Below are 23,941 nucleotides of genomic sequence, written 5' to 3'. Positions count from 1 at the left end.
AACCTCTGCGAAGAAAATTAACAGTAACTATTGGTGAACCGACCGACAGAGAAACGGACAGCAGCAAAGCAATTTGCCCTGCCTTCTTCGAAGGGGGCATAATAAAACATTGTGGAGAAGATTACTGTGTAAAGGAATACAGTATTCTTATGGAGTCAAAGGTCATGTCTTTTTTCATTCATGAAAAAAAAAATCATGCAAACAAATTTCCATATTTATTTCTTACTGAAGTATGATACAAGCACCCAAAGAGTGAAAAATACACATTAATATAACAAAACAACATCCTTTAACAATTATACAAGGTTCAAGTGTAAACAATATTTAAATAGGTTTCAATACTGAATAATCAATAATTATGCAAACAATACTGGATATGTGTATATAAATGCATTTATCATATGATCAGGAGAAGTTTGAGCAATTGGTGTGAAAATGAGGTTTAACACAGCAACTCTTGGTGCATTGATTCTTTTTGCATAGAGCAATGGTTTTCCCTATCAATTTATGGAAGTATGAAATTTAAAAAACCATGAGTCATCTCCCTTTTTATTTCATAAAAAATAGTTTGCAAAAGTTGCTGATGTGCAATATTTTACATAGTACTGTAAAAATGGTTATTTATGCAAGGGGGGGGGGGGGGATTTACACAAGTTACGCTGTAAGCTTTAAACTGCATAAAATACCCCCATGCACATGTTTACAACAATTCAAACTTAACAGTGGTAAATAATGCAACCGCGTATTAGACACCCATCTGTATTGTTTGATGCATACTTAACTACCGACATAAATAAGCACTTTAACAGTTAATCGACATTGCATTGCATTCAACTTGGTAGAAAAATAATATACTAATAAGGATTTTTTTCTGAACCAACATAGTAATGATGCTTGGTTTGGAACACATTGAACACTGAAAGAGATGAAGCTCTGTAAGAAAATAGAGAGAAGGCCCCTGATTGGTGCACTCTCGGAATGATCACACACAATAAATAGATAAATCATCAAATAAATCTCTCTCTCCCTTTCTCTCTCTCTCAAAGCACTGGAGTATATGTTTTGTACATAGCCATACATGTGCAATATGCCCCATCAATTTACATTTGATTTAAACTAATGGTTTTCTAATGAGTTAGATTCACACTCATGGACTTCTACTGCATGTAAAGTATTTCACTGTTTAGGTTTCTTCTGCTGTGGATGAACAATTTCCTATTTCGTTTTCTACACTATACTATTCCAGTCAATAGCTCTTTGAGCAAAACTTTCTATTTAGCTATTACTCTAGATGTTTGATTGCACAGGGCATGCAGGTAAACTTTCCTGGGTTGCTATTACATTTTTGTAGTACATGTAATAATAAATGAAATCATTTGACACACACGATCAGTATGTGTTTTGACTAGATTTCATAGAAGAACTCCTATACACAAGCCTATATACGAGACCAACTGTCTGGTTACTCCTATACACAAGCCTATATACGAGACCAACTGTCTGGTTACTCCTATACACGAGCCTATATGAGACAACTGTCTGGTTACTCCTATACACGAGCCTATATACGAGACCAACTGTCTGGTTACTCCTATACACAAGCCTATACGAGACAACTGACTGACTGGTAACTGGATTACGAGCTGTATTGGTATGCTTTCATTTTCAGAACAGTAATTATTGCGTAGTTTATCATCAGATATTACTTATATTCTCCTTAATTCTTTAATACATAACAAGCAGTCCAACAGTATATATTTCAAAATGAAGAATAATCTATGTAGAACTTTTTTTCAAATACAGGTAAGCCATAAAAAAAACCCCAAAAATAGCCGTAGTGAAGTCTCAACAAAACTCCTGGCATCACTTGATATTTCCCGAGTCACCATAAGGTTCATGGGATCACCTGTATAATTTTCCTGTAAATTCAAGATTCATGCAATTACAGTCACCTTTCAGTTCACTGTGATTTCATTGTCCAGTCAGTTTCACACATGATTTAAACTGTAGTCAGGTAGATTCATTTAAATTGTAGTCAGGTAGATTCATTTAAATTGTAGTCGGGTAGATTCACTAGTATTGTCTCTGCACTGAATAAGTTCTAGAAGTTACGCACACATTTCTACAGTCACCTCAAGATTAGAAGAATCTCCATACAGCGTCGCCTCATTACAACGAACTCTCCAATCAGATTTAGGTCTGTGGTAATACTGATAATACTGGTACATCGGAATTATATTAGATCACTGGTCGCCTAGCTACAGAATCGGTGAGTGAGTATTATTCATTTGGAAATAGAGAAGAGCGTTAGCAGAATCTGCCATCACTGAGAATTTAGATAGCTACAGATTTTTAGTCAGCACCATTACAGCAGGATGACAATTCTGCATCATCAATAAATTACTGGAATCCTAAATCTACTGACCCTGTACTAAATTATTCTAGACTTATATTTTATACCAAGTTCTTCACTTTTAGCATAATGTATAGGATACATCACATACAATAAATCTTGCTCTTGGAAGAAATATTTGGATACAAGTACATAAAACATGTACAGATAATTGTATGAGGAACATTAATTATATTATCATGAAAAATATAAATGATTGAACATCTTTGCACAAAACAATCAATTCCACTTCCAAATTTTGCTCAAGAAAATGCATTCAAAATGGCTTTGTTTTCTTGCTGGCAACAGTCGGACATTTACATACTTTGAACGACTGGATATGAAAATACAAGTACATGTAGTCAACACAAAGTCCACAGTCTACTTATTCCACATTCTCCTCCTGTGAACATCGTGTGTTGCTTTTGTAGAGGTAAGGCTCGGGAATCTGACAGACTCCTGGGATATATCCACATCGTATTATCAAGACTCCAGGAATATATCTATGTTTATCAGACATTAGGGAGATTGCCCTCTTTCCCATCAGAACTCTGAGCGTCATTCTACAAGTAGTCAAATTTATCAACTCATAATTACAAGTAGTCAAATTTATCAACTCATAATTCAGAACAATCTACCGATTCAATGTAGCGAGGGATTATCACAAGAAACCTATGTCCTGTCTAACATATGCTTAGTAATACTGACCATGGGCCAACTCAATGAATATTTCTAGTTATTAATTGAACAATGCATGCCTTTTGTCCATTGGGCACTTCACATTTTTGTGAAGAAACACCAACCAATCACATCATTCCTTACTCTTGTTTCTGTTAATGACTGCTATTTTTATAAATTGATCTTCATAAATTGATCTTCGTTTTAATAGTGTATCTCCAAAAACTAAAGAGTTTTTGTTTCTCATTTGAGGATTTAGAATAATAAGTATTTGTGTAAACAAAAAAAGTTCAATGAGTTGGCTTAAGGTCAATAATTGTAAATGAGACTGACTGTAGGTTTCAAATGATGCTAGATAAAAGACAACTTGCTCAATTTTTCACAAATTTTTATTCTATCCAAGTATAATAGAAATACATTGAAAGGATTGAACAGCAGGCAATATATCTATATACATTTTCTGCTTGAGGACCCTGGACTTACCGGCGTTCCTGAGAATGGGTCGATGTTAGTGATGTGAGGTATGGTGGCTACAGAGGACCTCTGCAGGGAGTGGTTCTGCTTCAGTTTGGTTTTAGTCGGATGAGCTGCAACAACACAAGAGATTGTTACAACAGCCCGCTCTATGTCAATGCATATAAATACAGATAAATAAAGATGTGTCCTTGACCTGACTGACCTTCAGCACCTTTGACCTCTGGTAGGGTTATGAACTCCTTCTCCCTTTTGTCGGGACTCTTGGCCTTCATCTTTTCCTGCACCTTATCATGGAGGAAGCTTCGCTCGGACTGGAGGGGCTGGGGACTGAGGGTGGTGCTGTGGTGACTGGTGATGGGGGTCTTCTTACTCAGATTGGGTGGCGGCTTCTTGACCATCTTATCACTAACCCTGAAAAGGGCATCAATGCATGCATTATCACTTGGTAGAAGAAATCAATATGCGGGGAAATTCACCAAGGAATATAACATTTATTGACTGATAAAATAAGAAATATGATTTGACTCTAATTCACTTTAAGCTTTATAAGTGCAAAATTTTTATTTTATTAAATAGGTCAAAATTAAAATGTTTGATATAAGTATGGCCATTCAAATATTTTTTTTGTTCCAATTAATGACAAGATCAGTTTTTAAACACGGCAGTAAGTTTCAATGTAGATAGCATTTAAATTATTGCAGGGTCACATTCAACATAAGCACATGCTGAACTCGTCAATGGAGTTTTTAATATGCTGATCGAGTGAAGAATGCAGAGTTACAATGATTTTGTATTAAATTAAAACGGTAAACGTGATTCTGATCTTGATGACTGTGCCTATAAGGTTTAGACTATAACGACTCTACTGTGACATGATTAAGGCTGTTACTGAAGACTCAAACAGTTATATTCACAGACAGAGGACGAGTCTCCCTCTCTCATACTCACCAAGCCTGGGACCAGATATCCCTACATGACAGAGTCACAGCAGTCAACAAAATTATCATCATCTCCATCTCATTTAACATAGAAACAAAGCTAATCATGTCACCTACGAGCCACCTACATGTGGCCGAGATATATTGCTAAACGAGCCACCTACACGTGCCCGAGACATATAGCTGAACGAGCCACCTACACGTGGCTGAGATATATCGCTAACTAAAAATAATAAAAATCTAGGAATACATCACTAAAAGTTAGTCAGAATGAGAGTGGTGAAAATCTGTGTCCACTGGGTATAGATGTTTTAGAAGACTGGAATTATTTATTCATAAAAAGGTAGACAATAGATATATGTATAGAAAGTGTGACAACAACTTCAATTTGTAATAAGGTGTGCAATTTACAACTGCTCCATGAAAAAAATACTAAATTTCAGCAACAAGAATATGTAAGCAGAGTTTGTCTCATAAACATGTAAAACTGAATTTTTGAGATTGAGTTTTACCCATGGTAAATTTCCCTACAAACATTTTAAAGGATTAAAATATGACTTTTACTGGAGATATAAGAAATGTAACTAATGATACTCAATTCGATAATTTCAACACATCTCAAATAGTCTATTTAAAAAATCAGATATTTCCAGCAAATCGATCACCTGTATCTCATTTACATAAGTAAATACAATGCTTAATTTGATTGGACAAGAGAGAATTTCTGCTGCAGCATGATTTGTTAGTTGAGCGTTAGTAGTTGAGTACACAGCGGCTGTTAGTGGCATGCAGAAGGAGAGAGTGAGTTAGTGAGCGGCCACTACTGAGATAATTGTCCCCTCACTACAGCTTACCTGAGCGGGGGAGGACCAGAGATGGAAGAACTCATTAAATTGGACAGACTTAGATTGTTTGCAGTATTGAAACCCATGGTTGGACTGCAAGAATATAATGGCAGCATGTCTTAATTCTGACTTTCAATTATTTCCCAAATGGAGCAATTCAGAATAACAGAGAGGGTATGGAGGAACAACATGTTTTCAGAAACTTACTGTATTACAATTCACTGTGTTCAAATATTTTATTCATCATATCAATAGTTTATTGAATTTTTTTTAAAATAAAGTTTATTCAATAAAAAAAATAATTTAATGCATGAATTGGTTTTGAGGTTTGATTAAATGTGGGTTATTTTGTGAAAATAATTTGTACCCATTTGAATTTGATAACATTACAAGAAAAAATGAAGCTACACTATATATAATTTGGTAAATATTGTAAAAAAAAATATGGTATTTATGCATGCTGTGAGTTCAGTATAGGGTGTGTTACATTGCTTTCCATAAGAGACACCCGCTATAAGCTCCCCGTACGGTGTAGCCTCTACAGTCAAGATGATAAACCATGAGTTCTATATAACTAGCAGTGGTCTTAATTGTATCAACATGTTTACATCTATCCTAGGTATGGCTGTACTCACCCTGCTTCAGTGACCACTACCCTCAGGTAGACACCACTACTTTATACGAGACGCCCGCTAAACGAGAGGACCTAGACCTATAGACAGAGGACAGACACCTACCCGCAGCTAATGTTTGTAGACATGATATACACCAGACTAACTAGGAGCTTGTCTAATGTCTAGATTGATATGCCTGTATACACTAAGTCCTAAGCCTACCATAGTTTGCTGATAGTTTACCTTATGGAGAGGGCTAGGGACAAAAAATTCACAATATATAAAGACAAGTCTGTATTGATCTTGACTCTTGACAAAAACAGCTTAATATATGGTAAAGAAAACAGCCAAGCTTACATGCTACATTATCACAATCAGTTATGTACATCCACATATAAATGTAATATAGAAAATATATCATGTCATATTAAGAGTATAAAAAGAAAAAAACTCTGAGTTGTTGGTACAATGTTAACATGCTATTCTATAGTGTTATTTGTTTTGACTAGAGTTATGATCTAATTTCTAGGAAGGGAAATCTGTGTACAAACCTGGCAAGACTTAAGTACTGGGATCTAATGACTAGAGGCTGTCTGTCAATAAAGGTCAAACAGAGGCTGATATCAGACGTCTTGTTAACATCAATAATTCACAGTGAAACAGAGGCTGATATCACTGACGTCTTGTTAACATCAACAATACAACTTAAACAGAGGTTGATATCTGACATCAATCTAAATGTTAACATCAATAATTCACAGTGAAACAGAGGCTGATATCACTGACGACTTGTTAACATCAAATTTTCAAAGTGAAACAGAGGCTGATATCAGATGTCATGTTAACATCAACAATACAACTTAAACAGAGGCTGATATCACCGACGTTTTGTTAATCAACAATTACCAATATTAAGACATAAAACCATGAATATAAAGATATGTGCTCAGTTAATCAGACAAACCTCAGAGTTAACAGCCCGCTTCTCATTATTTTTAATAAACTTGATAGATATTAGCCTGTTAATCGTGTCCAAAAGACCTCGTTAAGGAATATTATCATTATTATAGGATTTTCCTCAAGTGATTGGTGCATATCTTAATTCCTATTCAATTAAATGAGTACCAGTATATATACATCTTCTTCAATAAGATCTAATAAAATAAATCTTATACCATATAATACTAGTGGACGATCAGAAACATTTCATCAGTAGTGAACATTTGGCCTCTTTCATTTTATATCTCACAGCTAGTCCAGTCTGATAAACTTTCACACAAATGTTATTTTGAAAGTACGGTATACAAGGAAATATTCACCCCCGTTTTATTTTTGCCCCTTTTGCGCTCGTTGTCGAAGGGTGAATTTAAGACCGGGCGAATTCTATATGGCAAATAATATCGATGTTAACAAAACTGCATCTAGGCGAATTCAAGATGGGGCGAAACCATTTGCAATTGTTAATTGGTGAAAATAACACGGGGCGAAATTAACCCTGTATACAGTATCATTCAAAAAATCAAAAATTTATTACTAAAAAAGTCTCTATCTGACTTATATCCATAAAATCTCTCACATCACTCCCGAGTCCCGACCCCCAACTTCCTATCAGAAAGCTAATCCTGTCTTGACCTTAAACTGGACTTAGATAAAAGCCTGTTTATAATCTAGAGCAGAGAAGACCTATGATACTTTCATTGATGCATGTATAACTGAATCTTGCATACAGCACTGTGCCGAGTCTGGTAGGTTTTTTTGTTTGACCTTTGACCTTTGGCATACAGAAATGGGCTGTCACAGAGAAGCCCCAGACATCTTGTCTGTTGAGGTGACTGTCAGACATGTCTGTACAATAGGATTAGGGTCCATTACACCCTTTAATGACTCTATAATCAGAACTTAAACATAGATAAAGACAGCATGTAATGTCTCACTAGATTAACTGTCTACCTACAGGTTGTCCTTTACCAGGGTGAGGCTGTGTGTAAATAGAGGACTGTCAGAGGGAATTCAAGGCTCCCCCAGACATCTTTGCAAGGGATAAAAAGCCAACAATTAAGTGTCAATGACTTTCCTTCTTCATCAATATTAAAAACTAGTTATGTAGACTATTTGGCTCTATATTCTGTAGGAATCGGGCCGATATTGATCCGGCCGAGTTAAAGGTTTCTCGCCATGCTTACCTGCTGATTGCGGGCATTGATGGGGGGGTGGATACATGAACGGTGTGTCCTGAACTGTTGATGGGGGGTATACTGGACGAGGAAACAGCAGACACAGTGCTGTCCTTGTTATTCTCCTTGTCTTTCTCGTTCTCTTTACACTCAGACTGTTTATCATCCGATTTTTCCACTTTATCGTCCGATTTCTTATGATCCTCTGCTTTTTTACCGTCTTTTTTCTCACTTGTCTCCTCAGACTTCCGTTTATTTTCCCCCGACTTCTTGTCGGATTTGTCCTCTGGTTTGCGGTCATTTTTGTCCGATTTTTTGTCCTTAATGTCCACTTTGGCCTCGTTGACCGAGCTGTCTGACTTGTTTTTGGACTGATTACTAGGACCGGGTAGGGACACATTACCAGTTCCATTAACAGTGTTAGGATTTGCTGCTTTTTTCACAGTCTTTTCATTATCTTGCACCTTTTTCTTTTTATCTTCTGAAGCTTTGGAATCCTTTAGAAAAACAATTTAAATAATGGGTATGTACATTCATGTATCATAAACAAAGGACATCTTCAACTTACAATTTACAAAAAGTGGAAGTTGAATTTCAATGATGTATTTACAGCTTTTGTATTTGCGAGGCAATGGGCCATTTTGGATATCCCCAAGAAACGTGTCCACACCAAAATAAGTATGATTTTACCTTATTGTTGTCTGCCTTCTTCTTCTTTTTGTTGCCCTTGCTGTCATCATCATCTTTGTCACTGGGGGTTTTCAGTGGGTTTCCTTGATTTTCCCGCTCTATTCTCTGTTTTAAATCATTCTGAAACCGTGTGGTGAAGTTGTCTTTGGAGAAGAAGTCGTGTTTGATTAGTTGAGTACATGTTGGCCTCTCATCGGGATCAAGTCGTAAACATTGCTAAAATCAAACAAAGCAATAAACAGTGGCAAGAAATAGCAATGATACACCTATTATTAAATTGCACAAATTTTAATAAAGTGAAAATGTCTCTTATTTTAAAGGACCAAAGTAGCAAAGAAGTAAAGGAAACTGATGTTTTAGTGAGAGGGTTCTGGTCTACGATGAAAACAAGCCTGCCCCTGATGCTGGCTGCATTGTCAGGTGGTGCTTGTTATCTATACAAACCTTCATTAATTCTAATGACTGTGGTGATATCCTAGTAAATTTCTTTTCTAGCGGTGAAATTTCTCTAACTTCTGGTAGTCGCATCCCGACAAATAATGGGTTCCTGAGAAATACCTCCTTATGCCTGGGGGTCAAGTTACCTAAAAAAGACAAAAGGAAAAGCCCATTTAATAATTCATATTGATGATGACTCAATTAATAAATGCTTCTTGATGTTAAAATCTTCCATAACTTACCAAAACATTTGACGATATGGTAGAGTTGGTCTATATCGGAGTCCCCGGGGAAGAGGGGTTCCCCGGTCAACATCTCCGCCACCAGACATCCTATTGCCCAGATATCTACAGCCCTACAACATCAAACCGAGACTCTATCACCACTCATTACTACGTGTATACACACTCAGGTGTGGGCAAATCACAGTTACAGGTAAATGGATCAACTGTTAGCATTATGATAAAGAGGTTTGGGGGTTATATATGACTGATGGGCAACTGTAGGGTAAATATACCCAGAGAGGAGTAGGTGTGATGAACCAAAGAGTCTGGCAGGGGGGCCATCAATGAATTGAAATTGAATCACAGAGTTATGAGAAGTAATATATAATTATGTGAAGTAGCATCAGAGATGATTTAATATACACCATTTATCAACAATAAGTACATAAGCAATTTGTACCTGAGGTACTGAAGATAAATTAGCTATCAGCTGATATCACAAACTTCAAACCAGTCAATGACAAATTGAATTCAGTTCTTGAGATATGATGTGGTAATTGTACTTAGTACTGTTTTCAGCGTGTTGATTTATAGGTGGATTAATTCGTTAGTAGTCACCTTGTGATAGCTGGTAACCCTGATATCAGATAAGCTCCTGTGAAGGAACCAATCACTGATACAGTATCAATCACTGATTGAGATCAATCACCCACACAGAGCAGGTGCTCTTAGTGGACTCCTAGCTACTGGGTCATTACCTACCATACTTAGTGTCCCCATCCAGACCTAGCTACTGGGTCATTACCTCCCATACTTGGTGTACCCCACCAGACCTAGCTACTGGGTCATTACCTCCCAAACTTGGTGTCCCCCACCAGACCTAGCTACTGGGTCATTACCTGCCAAACTTGGTGTCCCCCACCAGACCTAGCTACTGGGTCATTACCTGCCATACTTGATGTACCCCACCAGACCTAGCTACTGGGTCATTACCTACCATACTTAGTGTCCCCATCCAGACCTAGCTACTGGGTCATTACCTCCCATACTTGGTGTACCCCACCAGACCTAGCTACTGGGTCATTACCTCCCAAACTTGGTGTCCCCCACCAGACCTAGCTACTGGGTCATTACCTGCCATACTTGGTGTCCCCCATCAGACCTAGCTACTGGGTCATTACCTGCCATACTTGGTGTCCCCCACCAGACCTAGCTACTGGGTCATTACCTACCATACTTAGTGTCCCCATCCAGACCTAGCTAGTGGGTCATTACCTGCCATACTTGGTGTCCCCCACCAAAAGTTCTGGGGCTCGATACCACCGGGTCGCCACATAGTCTGTGTACGTCTCCCCTGGCTGAGCGAGCGTCCTAGCGAATCCAAAGTCACACAGCTTCACTATCCCCGACTTGCTGACCAGTATGTTTTCTGGTTTGATGTCTCTGTGGATAATCTGAAAGATAAATCTGTTCTCTCTAATGCTGCTTCAAGTTTTCTGGTATTGGTTAAATTTCATAACAAACTTCATATTTGGCCCCAAGATCATAAACTGAGAACATGCTTACATAAGTCAAATTTTAGCTTTTGAATCAGTTTATGGTTTAGGGGAAAGAAATTCTTTTTAAAAAAATAGAATTAACACTGCTGAGAAAATCTGTTCATCCAAAATGCTGCTTCAGTTATTGGGTAAAAGTCAAATTTGACTAAAGCTTTTAAAAATAAAAGAGAAAGATAAAACCACAGAGAGAATGTGAGAAGGTGAACTTGCATTGTGTAGATGGCAGAACTCTGTCCCCTTCAGGACCTGCCACAGGATTCTGCGCACTGTGTTTTCGTCCAGACCATTGGGACACTTCTCCAGCTCGTCCAGAACTGTGTGGTCCACAAACTCAAAGACCAGGTACAGCCTCTTCTTCCTCCGGAACACCTCAATCAGATTCACCAGGTGGTCGTGCCGCAGTTGCTGCAATACAATGGAGAAACTTTGCACATCTTTTTATTCAACTTGTGTAAAATTTTAAAAATTTCCCTTGGAAGTACATATCAAAATCGTCTAATTTCCAGTTATTCAAATATTTTCTTATCCTTTAAATTATTCATATCTTTGCAAAACAATAATCACATGGCATGATGTTTGCAGAAATTTCACAAATATGGTAAATTAAAACCCCTGTAATACTTTTCAGGGGGTTTTGAATTACCATATCTGCTTATCATTAAGTAAGATGGATATAGATGATGTGAACAAGGTAATTCAGTGTACAAACATAATTTGTGGCATAAAAACAAGATGAAATCCATAAATTATGTAGATTGTATCTTCTTTGTTGAATCACAAAACATACAACAAAATAAACTTCACAATAAGTTGAAGTTTAACAAACATAGACTAGGTACATCAATTGTGACGTACCGGAACTCAGAGATTGACTTGTACTACAACTCAGAGATTGAGATGTACCGGAACTCAGAGATTGACTTGTACTACAACTCAGAGACTGACTTGTACTACAACTCAGAGACTGACTTGTACTACAACTCAGAGATTGACTTGTACTACAACTCAGAGATTGACTTGTACTAGAACTCAGAGATTGACTTATACTACAACTCAGAGATTGACTTGTACTACAACTCAGAGATTGACTTGTACTAGAACTCAGAGATTGACTTGTACTACAACTCAGAGACTGACTTGTACTACAACTCAGAGATTGACTTGTACTACAACTCAGAGATTGACTTGTACTACAACTCAGAGACTGACTTGTACCACAACTCAGAGATTGACTTGTACTACAACTCAGAGATTGACTTATACTACAACTCAGAGATTAGCTTGTTCTACAACTCAGAGATTGGCTTGTTCTACAACTCAGAGATTGACTTGTACTACAACTCAGAGATTGGAGTTTAAATCTATCAAATAAAAACAAATATAAACAACCCTGTAACTGGGATATAAATACCAATATTAATTTGCATTAGGAGCAACTGCTTTTAAGCTACTTCATTTAGAAATGGTTCCTGTTAAAGAAGTCACACGATACAAGTATCGTCCACTGGACTATTTCAGGTCAGATAGAAAGAATTCTGACTTAATAAGTGGGAAAGCATAGACAATCCTGTAATAATAAAGTACAAAGCACAAAACAGAGCGGCCTTAGTCACTGCCAGGTGAGAGAACCAATCAGTGGGACAGAGAACCAATCAGTGGGACAGAGAACCAATCAGTCACAGCACAGTATAATCCAGTTACATCTCCGTGTAAGGAAAACTAATTGATAGATCAATTCTTAATGCCTGCACTATAGCCAGGAAAAAGTACATGTGGAGACTTAATCGATAGGTGGGAGAGTTACGCAACCACAAAATATTTCATTGCCTACATAAATCCCTTAACTTACAAAGAAATTGGTAATCTTCAAATCTTTTCTTCATGAAGCCTAGAAATCCAGCTAAAGAAGAGACGTTATAGGTACATGTGCTTCAGACCATTTTTGAGTAGGGTATACCTGTGGTATAGGGTATATATGTGGTATAGGGCATACCTGTGGTTAAAGATATACCTGTGGTATAGGGTATACCTGTGGTTAAGGGTATATCAGTGGTATAGGGTTTACCTTTGGGTTAGGGTATACCTGTGGTATAGGGTATACCTGTGGTTAAGGGTATACCTGTGGTATAGGGTATACCTGTGGTATATAGTATACCTGTGGTTTAGGGTATATCTGTGGTATATAGTATACCTGTGGTTAAGGGTATATCAGTGGTATAGGGTTTACCTTTGGGTTAGGGTATACCTGTGGTATAGGGTATACCTGTGGTATAGGGTATACCTGTGGTATAGGGTATACCTGTGGTATAGGGTATACCTGTGGTTTAGGGTATACCTGTGGTATAGGGTATACCTGTGGTATAGGGTATATCTGTGGTATAGGGTTTATTTGTGGATTAGGGTATATCTGTGGTATAGGGTTTATTTGTGGTTTAGGGTATACCTGTGGTATATAGTATACCTGTGGTTTAGGGTTTATTTGTGGATTAGGGTATATCTGTGGTATAGGGTTTATTTGTGGATTAGGGTATACCTGTGGTATATAGTATACCTGTGGTTAAGGGTATATCTGTGGTATAGGGTTTATTTGTGGATTAGGGTATACCTGTGGTATAGGGTATATCTATGGTATAGGGTTTATTTGTGGATTAGGGTATACCTGTGGTATATAGTATACCTGTGGTTTAGGGTATATCTGGGGTATAGGGTTTATTTGTGGATTAGGGTATACCTGTGGTATATAGTATACCTGTGGTTTAGGGTATATCTGGGGTATAGGGTTTATTTGTGGATTAGGGTATATCTGGGGTTTAGGGTTTACCTGTAGTTTAGGGTACACCTGTGTTATAAAGTATACCTGTAGTTTAGAATTACACAGTTATGTAATCAATTTTCCTGCCCCATGTTTGTAATACACACTCTGTTAAATAGGAGACTTTGATTCTATGGTTTGAGTTTGACTCTCGGTCACTTGCTCCACAATCTCGCTGTCGAGTGATCCGTCATATCGACAACTTAATAGTTGTGTTTTAGTAACACCTAAGTTTGTAAATCTATCTATGTTTAGCCTATCTGTAATTCTCTGTATCTTCTAGTTCCCTTGCTAAACCACACAGAAATGAAGTGTTTGAAGAGAGTCTTATGTAAGATTAACATATCAAACAAAAGTAGAGGAACCACTTAGCAGGCTTAAACTTGACGACACAGATACAGATATTTCCAGGACTGGAATGCTACTCTGTTCCTGGGTCCTCAAATAAATCTACTGATTGATTAAACAACACTCTAGGTATACCACTATAGAATCTCATTTGTCCCAAGGTGTCCTCCAAAATAAAACATCATGGAAACCAATATATAAATCTAGTTATACTGATATATATTTATAGAATCTCATTTGTCCCCTAAAAAATAAAATCATCATAGAAACCAACACTATGCATACCAATATATATATATATATATATATATATATATATATATATATATATATATATATATATATATATATATATATATATATATATATATATATATATATATATATATATATAATTAATTTTCTGATTGCCTAAAAAATTATTCTATATTGTATAAAGAATGTTGCCTACATCAAAGTAAGACTAATGTCAAATGTATTAATCCTCTTGACATTACGTTTGAATTTTGTACAATTTGATGTCATTTTAAAGGTCAAATGACTGTTTTTATCTATAATAGAAAAAAATTAAATTATAAGCAATGAATTCAATATTTTTTAGTTTTATACGATATAAAATGGTTTGGGACAGTTTATGCTTTTTTATAAACCATGAAGTGGTTTATAAAGCGTAAACTGCCCCAAACCATTTTATATCGTATAAAACTAAAAAAATATATATAATCTCATTTGTCCCAAGGTCCTTCATGGAATCACCTCAATTATAAAATTAGACATTTTTTTTCTAAATATTCTATCCTATTTTAATGGGGAAAAAAATCAAAGCAAATTTATCAAAAAATCAAAATAGAGATTTTTTTTCTGCTAATATAGAACCCATAACCTATAGAAACCTTAAGCTTAATTGATGCCTGGGCTACCAAAAAGTCAAATGCACAGCTTTGTATCAGAGAAACCTTGTTGTCAAGGTCTGCATTCAGCGCTAATCTCTTGCCTGGTGTGTATATATATATATATACACCAAATCTGTCCCCTGGTCCACCAGGATAAGTAAGGTATAGATATATATACCCGAGTTAAAGGCCAGCTGTGCACCAACGCTGCTTTATTTGAATTTGAATGAACAATTGAATTAAGCAGACCCTTTAATGCCATCCTCCCCTTGTGGAGACAAACACATGAGCCACTCATAATGTCTGTGCATGGCTGGAGATGAATGTGCCGTAATGCATATTTAACCAACAACAATCCAAAATATTTATAGATATATTGGTGATTATTTTATAAAGGATTAAACAAATATCTATGTGTATGCCCCATCGAAGATATTGTTCTGACTCCAAGTGTAAACCTGTTCGGTTTAACATCCAATAAAAGATTGCAGAAACTTAAAACCTCGCCAACAGGCTGGGCTGACTGCACAAAGCTACTTACTACAATCCAAAACATGGCCGGCTGCGATAGAATTCAATTAACCTGAATGGACAAAAACTGCTCAGACAAACCATGTATACACATACCAATAATGAATAGCTTTATAACACCTTTGTGAAGTTAAAGAAATGAATTGAGATGAAGTCTGTTTTCTGTGTTTGAGATGAGTTCTATAAATGAATAAATCTCAGGGCAGATCATCTATTGACTTCCTGGGATTTATTAATTTCACAACTCATTGTCCCTCTGTCATGCACTGATGCCAGAGAGCACAATAACTAATTTTCAGGATTTTTCTAAACTTTATTATTTGACGAAACCTAATTGAAAAAGAAAATCTGTTAGTATGAAATCTATCGTTTATGCAACAGACACAAGGTAATAAACTAATGTAAAATTAATTGTCTACAAAAAGCAGACAGGGTTCAAAGAAAATCATTCATCTCGTAATGAAAGCAACTATTCTTCATTGAATCAATGATGTGTTTGAATTATTTTACTGTAATCAAATTATAATGGTAAAAAATGCAAGCCCTTGGCAAAATAAACAAGTAAAGATACCAACCAATCATTAACTCTGCTAATGCACCAAGTACAACTAAGAGCCTTAACAAGATATGGTGTACTTATACCAAGGTCATAATCATGTCTGTGAGGTCACGACCTTCACATTCCTATCAATGTATCGTTTTGTCAATGGTCGGGTATCCTCCTATATATGCTTACAGAAGCATGTCCCTAACTCATACAATTAATCAGACCAAGCCAACCAACACCTAGACCGTTTTTTCTGACTTTCAACATGTGACCTTGACCTCTGGTCCCTGTTCTCTCTACTTTAATAGTTTCTGATGCCTGTCTGCCATTTGTTAACAAGGTAACTTGTCCCCACACACACTTGGGTATCAACTCTTTACTGCTTCACACGGGCCGGCTAGACAGATACACAGTGTTTGAGTACGTTCACAAAGCACCAGTCGGTGAAAGGAATGAAATGCCAACCCTGCACACCACCATGGCTACAGGTAACCAGCAGAGCCATGCTTATCAAGTGCACAGATTACAAAGCACATTCCCTCATCATTATTCACAAAAATTAATGACATAAAGGCTGTAATTTAAAAGGTAGTGCATGAAAAGAAAGTTTTCTGCAAACCCCACAGAGCCATTTAATAACATTAATCAACATAACAAAAGCAAAATAATTCAATGTAATAATTTTTTTTTTTTACCGCTGGACATTTTCTTCTCAATTCTTTGCCAATAGGTTCAGTTATTATGATAAAACTCTTCAGAGAACACTGCAGTAAAACTTATATATACATGTATTACACCTTTACATTGTATGACAATAAGTCAATAATCTGAGGCAGAGGGATACAGGGAGACCTACTGGATGATTGTGACAGTCACTGAGTATTTACCATGCAACCAACACAAATGTACAACTTTCATTATTACTTATAGTTGAACTAAATTCGGTAAAATTTCAATAAATGAGTGTAACTAAGCATGAACCAAATACTTCATATTGTTATTGTAACTTACAGTGTAACCTGTTATTGTAGCATAGCTGTGATTCTGACTATAACATGGGTGTAACCTGTTATTGTAGCATAGCTGTGATTCTGACTATAACATGGGGTGTAACCTGTTATTGTAGCATAGCTGTAATTCTGACTATAACATGGGGTGTAACCTGCTATTGTAACATTGCTGTGATTCTGACTATAACATGGGTTGACCTGTTATTGTAGCATAGCTGTGATTCTGACTGTAACATGGGTGTAACCTGTTATTGTAGCATAGCTGTGATTCTGACTATAACATGGGTGTAACCTGTTATTGTAGCATTGCTGTGATTCTGACTATAACATGGGTGTAACCTGTTATTGTAGCATAGCTGTGATTCTGACTCTAACATAGGGTGTAACCTGTTATTGTAGCATAGCTGTGATTCTGACTATAACATGGGTGTAACCTGTTATTGTAGCATAGCTGTGATTCTGACTCTAACATAGGGTGTAACCTGTTATTGTAGCATAGCTGTGATTCTGACTATAACATGGGTTGACCTGTTATTGTAGCATAGCTGTGATTCTGACTATAACATGGGGTGTAACAAGCTTACAAAGCACCTACAACTTACTGGTCTTTGACTTTGACTTTAAATGTATAGTGTAACTTAACAATATTCTCTGTAATAGTAACCACAATTACAATGTGTTATGTAATAGAACCCACAATTACAATGTGTTATGTAATAGTCACCACAATTACAAGGCACTCTGTAATAGTCACCACAATTACAAGGCACTCTGTAATAGTCACCACAATTACAAGGTACTCTGTAATAGTCACCACAATTACAAGGCACTCTGTAATATAACAGACACCACAATTACTAGGCACTCTGTAATAGTCACCACAATTACAATGTACTCTGTAATAGATACCACAATTACAATGTTGTTTGTAATAGTCACCACAATTACAATGTACTCTGTAATAGATACCACAATTACAATGTTGTTTGTAATAGTCACCACAATTACAATGTACTCTGTAATAGATACCACAATTACAATGTTGTCTGTAATAGTCACCACAATTACAATGTACTCTGTAATAGTTACCACAATTACAAGGCACTCTGTAATAGTCACCACAATTACAATTTACTCTGTAATAATAACCACAATTACAATGTACTTTGTAATAGTAAGCATAATTGCAATGTACTCTGTCATAGTAACCATAATTACAAGGTACTTTGTAATAGTAACCATAATTACAAGATACTCTGTGATAGTATCTTTAATTACAACTTACGAGGTACTCTGTTATTGTAATCTATTACAATGTACTGTATTACTAACAGATCCACTTTATACTAATTACCTTCATTAATAAGCTTACAAATAAATGTATTCTGTAACTGGTATTGTATAAAGAATGTAACTTGCATATTCTGTTTCTTTATAGACTAGTATATATGTTCATGTATTTTATAAGGGATTCTATAACTGATGTTTCTAGGTTACATATTTGCACCCGTTCAATTATGTGCCCATTCTCACGATAATTAAACTTTCACTATACTCTTTTTCCTATAGCTTGATTTTTCTTACTTTAAAATGCCTTAACTGCAGTACCATATTCAGAACTTCCGGATAGATATCTTAGCATTTTAAATAATTCATCAAATTTATTTAATGTGTATTAGAACTTTGGCTGATTATAACAGAAGGCCCAGAGATCATTACATTCAATAGTTCAACACTGTACACTCTCACTGAAAGCAATAGTTCTAATAGCATTAAACTACAAGCCTTAATCCCCTTATCACATATCAATATTGACTATATTTATTTCATACGCAACCAGTGTTATGCAAATTGTCAAGAACAACATGCATACATTCAAGGTTATATACCTGGCTTGATCAAACATCAGAGGAGAATTGTGTATTTTATCCAAGACAAGAAAATGTCATTAAGTTTTAAACTGGTACTAATCAACACTTAAAATAGGAGAGAGTAGACAGTTGTAGATGATATCTGTAACAAGAATGAAATGCCTAACAGGTTTTAAAGTCTCTGTATTTATTGCTACAATGACTGAAGTCAAGTCTTTTTACACTATGTTTTCTCCATACTGACATCTTATGACAATAGACAGAGCTTTTGCAATCAACCATCTCTTTATAAGAATTTCCCTAAACATTTGTCCCCATTTTCCCTACAAATCACCCAAGATCAGGCATAGGATCATTTACAGAAATATTTAATTAAGTTTCAGGTGAAACTCTGTTACAATTACATCATCATGTACCTCATTCTTTCATTTGGATAATAGTTGTTTGTGATGTAAATGAGCCTTTGCAATTACTGTTTCTCTGGAAAGCATATTAAGTCCCACAGATCAGATAGAAGTGTATGGCTGGAAACATCACTAAATAAATGACAAACTTAATAGTGTATTACAGTTGTATTTTGGGTTCAAATCCCAACACAGAAAGTGGTAATCAATCAATTTGGTTAAAAAAGTGAGGTTTGGTCTTGAAGAAGGCACTTGTTCAATTACGATCATCTAAAGCCTCTATTACTAGAATTGGTATTTATAAGATAGTAGTATTCTCTAAGGGACACACAAATACAAAGACAGATATGACTTTTGACACAAGAAACATCTTTCTTTTCATTGGCAAACAAATTGAATGCTTTGTATTCAATTCATTAAAAGTTGCATACTAACAAAATACTGTAAACATATTATATTTGGCATGTACGATATTTGGCGGAAACTAGATTTTGATCAAGTTGGCATGGATCTAAATTGGCGTAGCGTTCCTGAATAAGACTATTCTTATACATATATGCATGACATTTAGCGATGTACTCGATTTAGCGGAAGCCACATTCGGCCAAATACGCTAAATAGAATACATAGCCAAACGTAATACATTTACAGTAAGTGATAACAATAGCTGCATACAAAGAGATTCACAGATTCCAAACACAAGGCATGGACACAGAAAATGAGGGAGAGGTTTTGTGGATAAGAGGCTCGATGATCTGCTCTCACCCATCAGTCAGCCTGATACCTTCACAAATGACAACAGAACTCTCCATAACTGGTCACAACAATGCTTTTTGTTTAATTATTTGCTTATGTAAGGGTTACCACCAAACTTTTTGATATCTTAAAAGTTGACATTCAGCTTTTCAGACCCCATCCTCTTGGTTGTTGCCCCCACCTACCTTAAGCATCCTGACTTCGCGGAGAGCGATTTTCTTGACCATCTTATCATCCTCGCTCTCCAGGAACTTTTTGATGGCCACCAGTTGACCGGTCTCTTTGTGGCGACACTTGAGCACCATCCCATAGCTGCCCTCCCCCACCAGACCCAGGTTCTCATACTTCTCCATCGCACGTAGCAGCGACGCCCCTCTCACTTGAAGAGTCTACAAAACAAGGCCAACCTGTACAAGTGAAGTCACACTGCTTTGTGTGGCTCAGCATTGGAGACTTGTTCAACTGCACTGACAAGTGTTTGAATGATCTCTTTATAAATGACATTGGTCTGTGTACTATTCTTAATTAATGAAAACTGTCAGTTTCATTGTATGCCATTTCCATACCCTGAAGATAGGATCTTTACAGAGCCCTGTATGTGATTGAATTCCCATGCTCAGCATTCATGGATTACTAGTGTCTGTAGTGGGTGCTTTCATTTACCAAGTTGATATGACATTGTACAATATGAATACCTGACAATGTTAGCATACATTTAGATTTCAATATTACTTTATACACAAAATATGAGCATAGCCTAGATATAATTAAAGATTGAGCTATATTAACATATACCTATATTCAAATTTTGAATTCAGTAGAGTACATACAAACATGACAGTAAAGTAAAATCTAATGTCTGTAATACATACCACATCAACATTTGAAATTCACGTTTTGGTTTTAAATTGATTAAATTTTACAGTTAATTAACTCTGAATTGATAATTAAAGGGAACATTTCACTGTCAACTGGTTCTAAAGAAATAGTCGTTTAAATTATGCAGAATTTGGTAAGGTCAGCATGTATGAATCCAATAAGATCTCCATTACTCGATCACAATATTTGATCATATCTAAAGGTTTAAGCACTTACATTGTATTAATCACTAGCAGAAAATAATCTTTCACATATTTTAAAGGAACTTTTGGAAACAACTTTATAAGTCTGTTGTGCTCTGTGCACATGAATTGTGCTGTTTGACGTGAAACATTCTGTACGGCTTATTCCTGGATAATGCCCAAGTTATTATTACAGTATTATACCTGTATAAATTACTTACAGATTAAAACCCATGTCTACACTGGCATTGAACATTTGAACAAGATGTGTGACCAAATATTCCTACTTCGATCTCTTATGAAATTCTCTAATAATTTTAATTGATGTTTTATAAAGATTCATACGTTTGTTTTTTGAGAAATGAATAATGACCAAAAAAAAGTCCACATGTAAAAAATCAAACAAAGTTGTTTAATTTTGAAAGAGAAAAAATGACCGAGAAAATTTCAAGAAATGCATGACCTTATTAAACTCTGCCTTCTAGTAAATGACCTCCAAGTCAAAAAACTTTTATTCAATAGTATATTGAAAGGGTGTTGGTTTGAGGCTTAATTAGACTGAAATTTTCCAGCTGAGAAGGTACCTGTGGGGATTTGAAGCCTTTTATTTTTTTCCTTATTTCATTTTTTTTCATTTGTTTTATTTGTTAATTTTGTTTCACATAATAGGAACATAAAGTAATGTTTTCATTAGTGGACGAAGGTATAATTCAAATACCCAAGTCTGCATGACTGTGACAAACTTGAACTGACAACTTCTTACATCTTATATATATGTATATACATGGTACATGGACTTACACAATCAACTTGACAAAGTTCACAACATACAACTATATAGTGCCATTATTTTATGGAGTTCATAAAAACTGACAGTCATGATTAATGACACTGTAGCACAATCATCTACAGATTCTTCAGCTATTCAAATACCAAAATACTTTTTTAAAATAATTTTTTTTAAATTATTAATTTTTTAGCATGTTTTCCACATCTGCTATTTATCATTTTTGTTTTTGGGTTAAATACAGTAAGCAAAGATTTTCTCTACGTCTGCATGTGTACACATGTATATATATGTACATATATATAAAGAGCGATGCTGATGGATGCATGCACCATTTGTTCCATGCAATACAACAAAGCTACAAACATGTCAAGAAACACGACAGTGTAATTCGCCTTACTCACTTTAGACATTTTCTTCATGTGTATCAATTCTCAATGGGGCTCTACTGCACTTGAAATTAATTTCAATATAAGTACAAAATAAAATCAAAAATCTAATGAATGTAAGTAATCAATTAAATTTTCTTCAGATTGTATTATCTAAACTATTAAAGGAAGGGTTTTTTCAGCAAAAATTCTGTTAAAACATAAGATTTTATGACACTAAAATAGTTACTTAGCTTTAAAACTATTCAAATATGGTGTTCTTAATTTTTCTAATTTAAAATATCTTAATGTAGAAATGATAGAAAGTCTATTGCATGTAATATTTAATTTGCAGATATATTTTACTAAACAATGCTAGATTTTGGCATTGAAAAACCTATTTGATAATAAAAAGATTGGATTACATATACAGACTGTACATAGCTAGATAATGGCTTGCATGTTTCTTCATGTATGTATACAGTATGCTTATTTTTTTTCTAATTAACTAGTACATTGTAACTTTATAATATCTAACCTCAATTCATGCCTTAATTTATGGAAAAATACAACCGAATACTGTCGATTTTCAACTCACCTGAACATAAAAGAACACTCCAACTATCGAACCATCTTGGAACCAATTAGTTTAACTTTTTTTTCTTAATCTGCGTTTCACTATGTTGAAAACAGATCGTCTGCTACAAGTGCATAAAATATCGCTTGCATTTAATTTCGTTGCTTCTTCTGTGTTGATTTCACTCTCCAGATATATTATGGTCAACCACTAAAGCCATTAAACGATATGAAAACCGTATGCCACTATTTGTTAAGTCATCACAACGGTGAAAAAAAATCCACAACTAGGGATGTTGAACAAACTCGAACTAACGGTTTGGAAAAAATTCCAAAGAAAATAGTGTTACCTTAACGTATAACTTTAGGCAAGGTAAAACGTCAAAGACACTAACATTGATTACCTCTAATCAATAAATTTAAGGAATATTACAACGATTATCAACGGTAAATCGTCTTCATCATTAAATGCATATCCGATCGCATGTATCTACTGACAACAAATACTGACCTCGCTGTTCCTGGAGTGAAAAGCAAGTGTTGGATGGTCGTACGACTCGGCGTTTTAGTACTTGAATAGTTCATTGTTGATATGAAAGCTGAATAAAGTAAAACATGCATAAACCGAAATTAATTTTGCATTTAAAGTGATTTTTTTTGTTTAAACTACGCCAAAATTGCCACATATATTGTTAATTTTACTTTTTAAATTCTGTTTACACAATTAATGGAACAGCCGAACGGGGAACAACTTGCTATCACTTCCGGTTTTAAAGGCGCGAAATATAAAAAGTCTAAGAACAAACTCAGAATTTTTCAAGTGTAAATCATATTCAAATCACAATGTTTTCCTAGTGCAGAGTAAAATGGTTTTAATGGAAAGGGGTCAAGGGTTCAATTACTAAGAAGAGATTATCCCTTCCCTAAAATTAATTAATTAATTAACAA

The 23,941-nt window shown here is 35.5% G+C and overlaps 1 protein-coding gene across 9 annotated transcripts; it reads right to left on the bottom strand.

Moving 5' to 3' along the window:
• Window positions 1-202: 202 nt before the first annotated feature.
• Window positions 203-23,580, bottom strand: LOC128165877 (cyclin-dependent kinase-like 2). Of its 9 annotated transcripts, XM_052830792.1 has the most exons (14): window positions 23,016-23,498; window positions 22,454-22,502; window positions 20,387-20,590; window positions 11,240-11,434; window positions 10,746-10,924; window positions 9,489-9,601; window positions 9,253-9,392; window positions 8,809-9,024; window positions 8,128-8,615; window positions 6,496-6,537; window positions 5,340-5,423; window positions 3,750-3,958; window positions 3,554-3,657; window positions 203-2,955 (listed from the first exon to the last, which is right to left on the bottom strand). In XM_052830792.1, the coding sequence occupies exons 2-14, from the start codon at window positions 22,469-22,471 to the stop codon at window positions 2,905-2,907; spliced, it is 2,043 nt and encodes a 680-aa protein (XP_052686752.1). In that variant the 5' UTR covers window positions 22,472-22,502; window positions 23,016-23,498; the 3' UTR covers window positions 203-2,904. The 9 variants fall into 9 exon arrangements, with proteins under 9 accessions (XP_052686752.1, XP_052686758.1, XP_052686757.1 ...); XM_052830798.1 differs by lacking the exons at window positions 22,454-22,502; window positions 23,016-23,498 and adding an exon at window positions 23,505-23,580; XM_052830797.1 differs by lacking the exon at window positions 22,454-22,502.
• Between the last annotated feature and the right edge of the window lie 361 nt (window positions 23,581-23,941).

This window comes from Crassostrea angulata, chromosome 10 (assembly GCF_025612915.1).
Source record: "Crassostrea angulata isolate pt1a10 chromosome 10, ASM2561291v2, whole genome shotgun sequence".
Lineage (NCBI taxonomy): Eukaryota > Metazoa > Mollusca > Bivalvia > Ostreida > Ostreidae > Magallana > Magallana angulata.
Note: the sequence above shows the minus strand (reverse complement) of the source record. Positions and strands in the feature narration are given on the sequence as shown.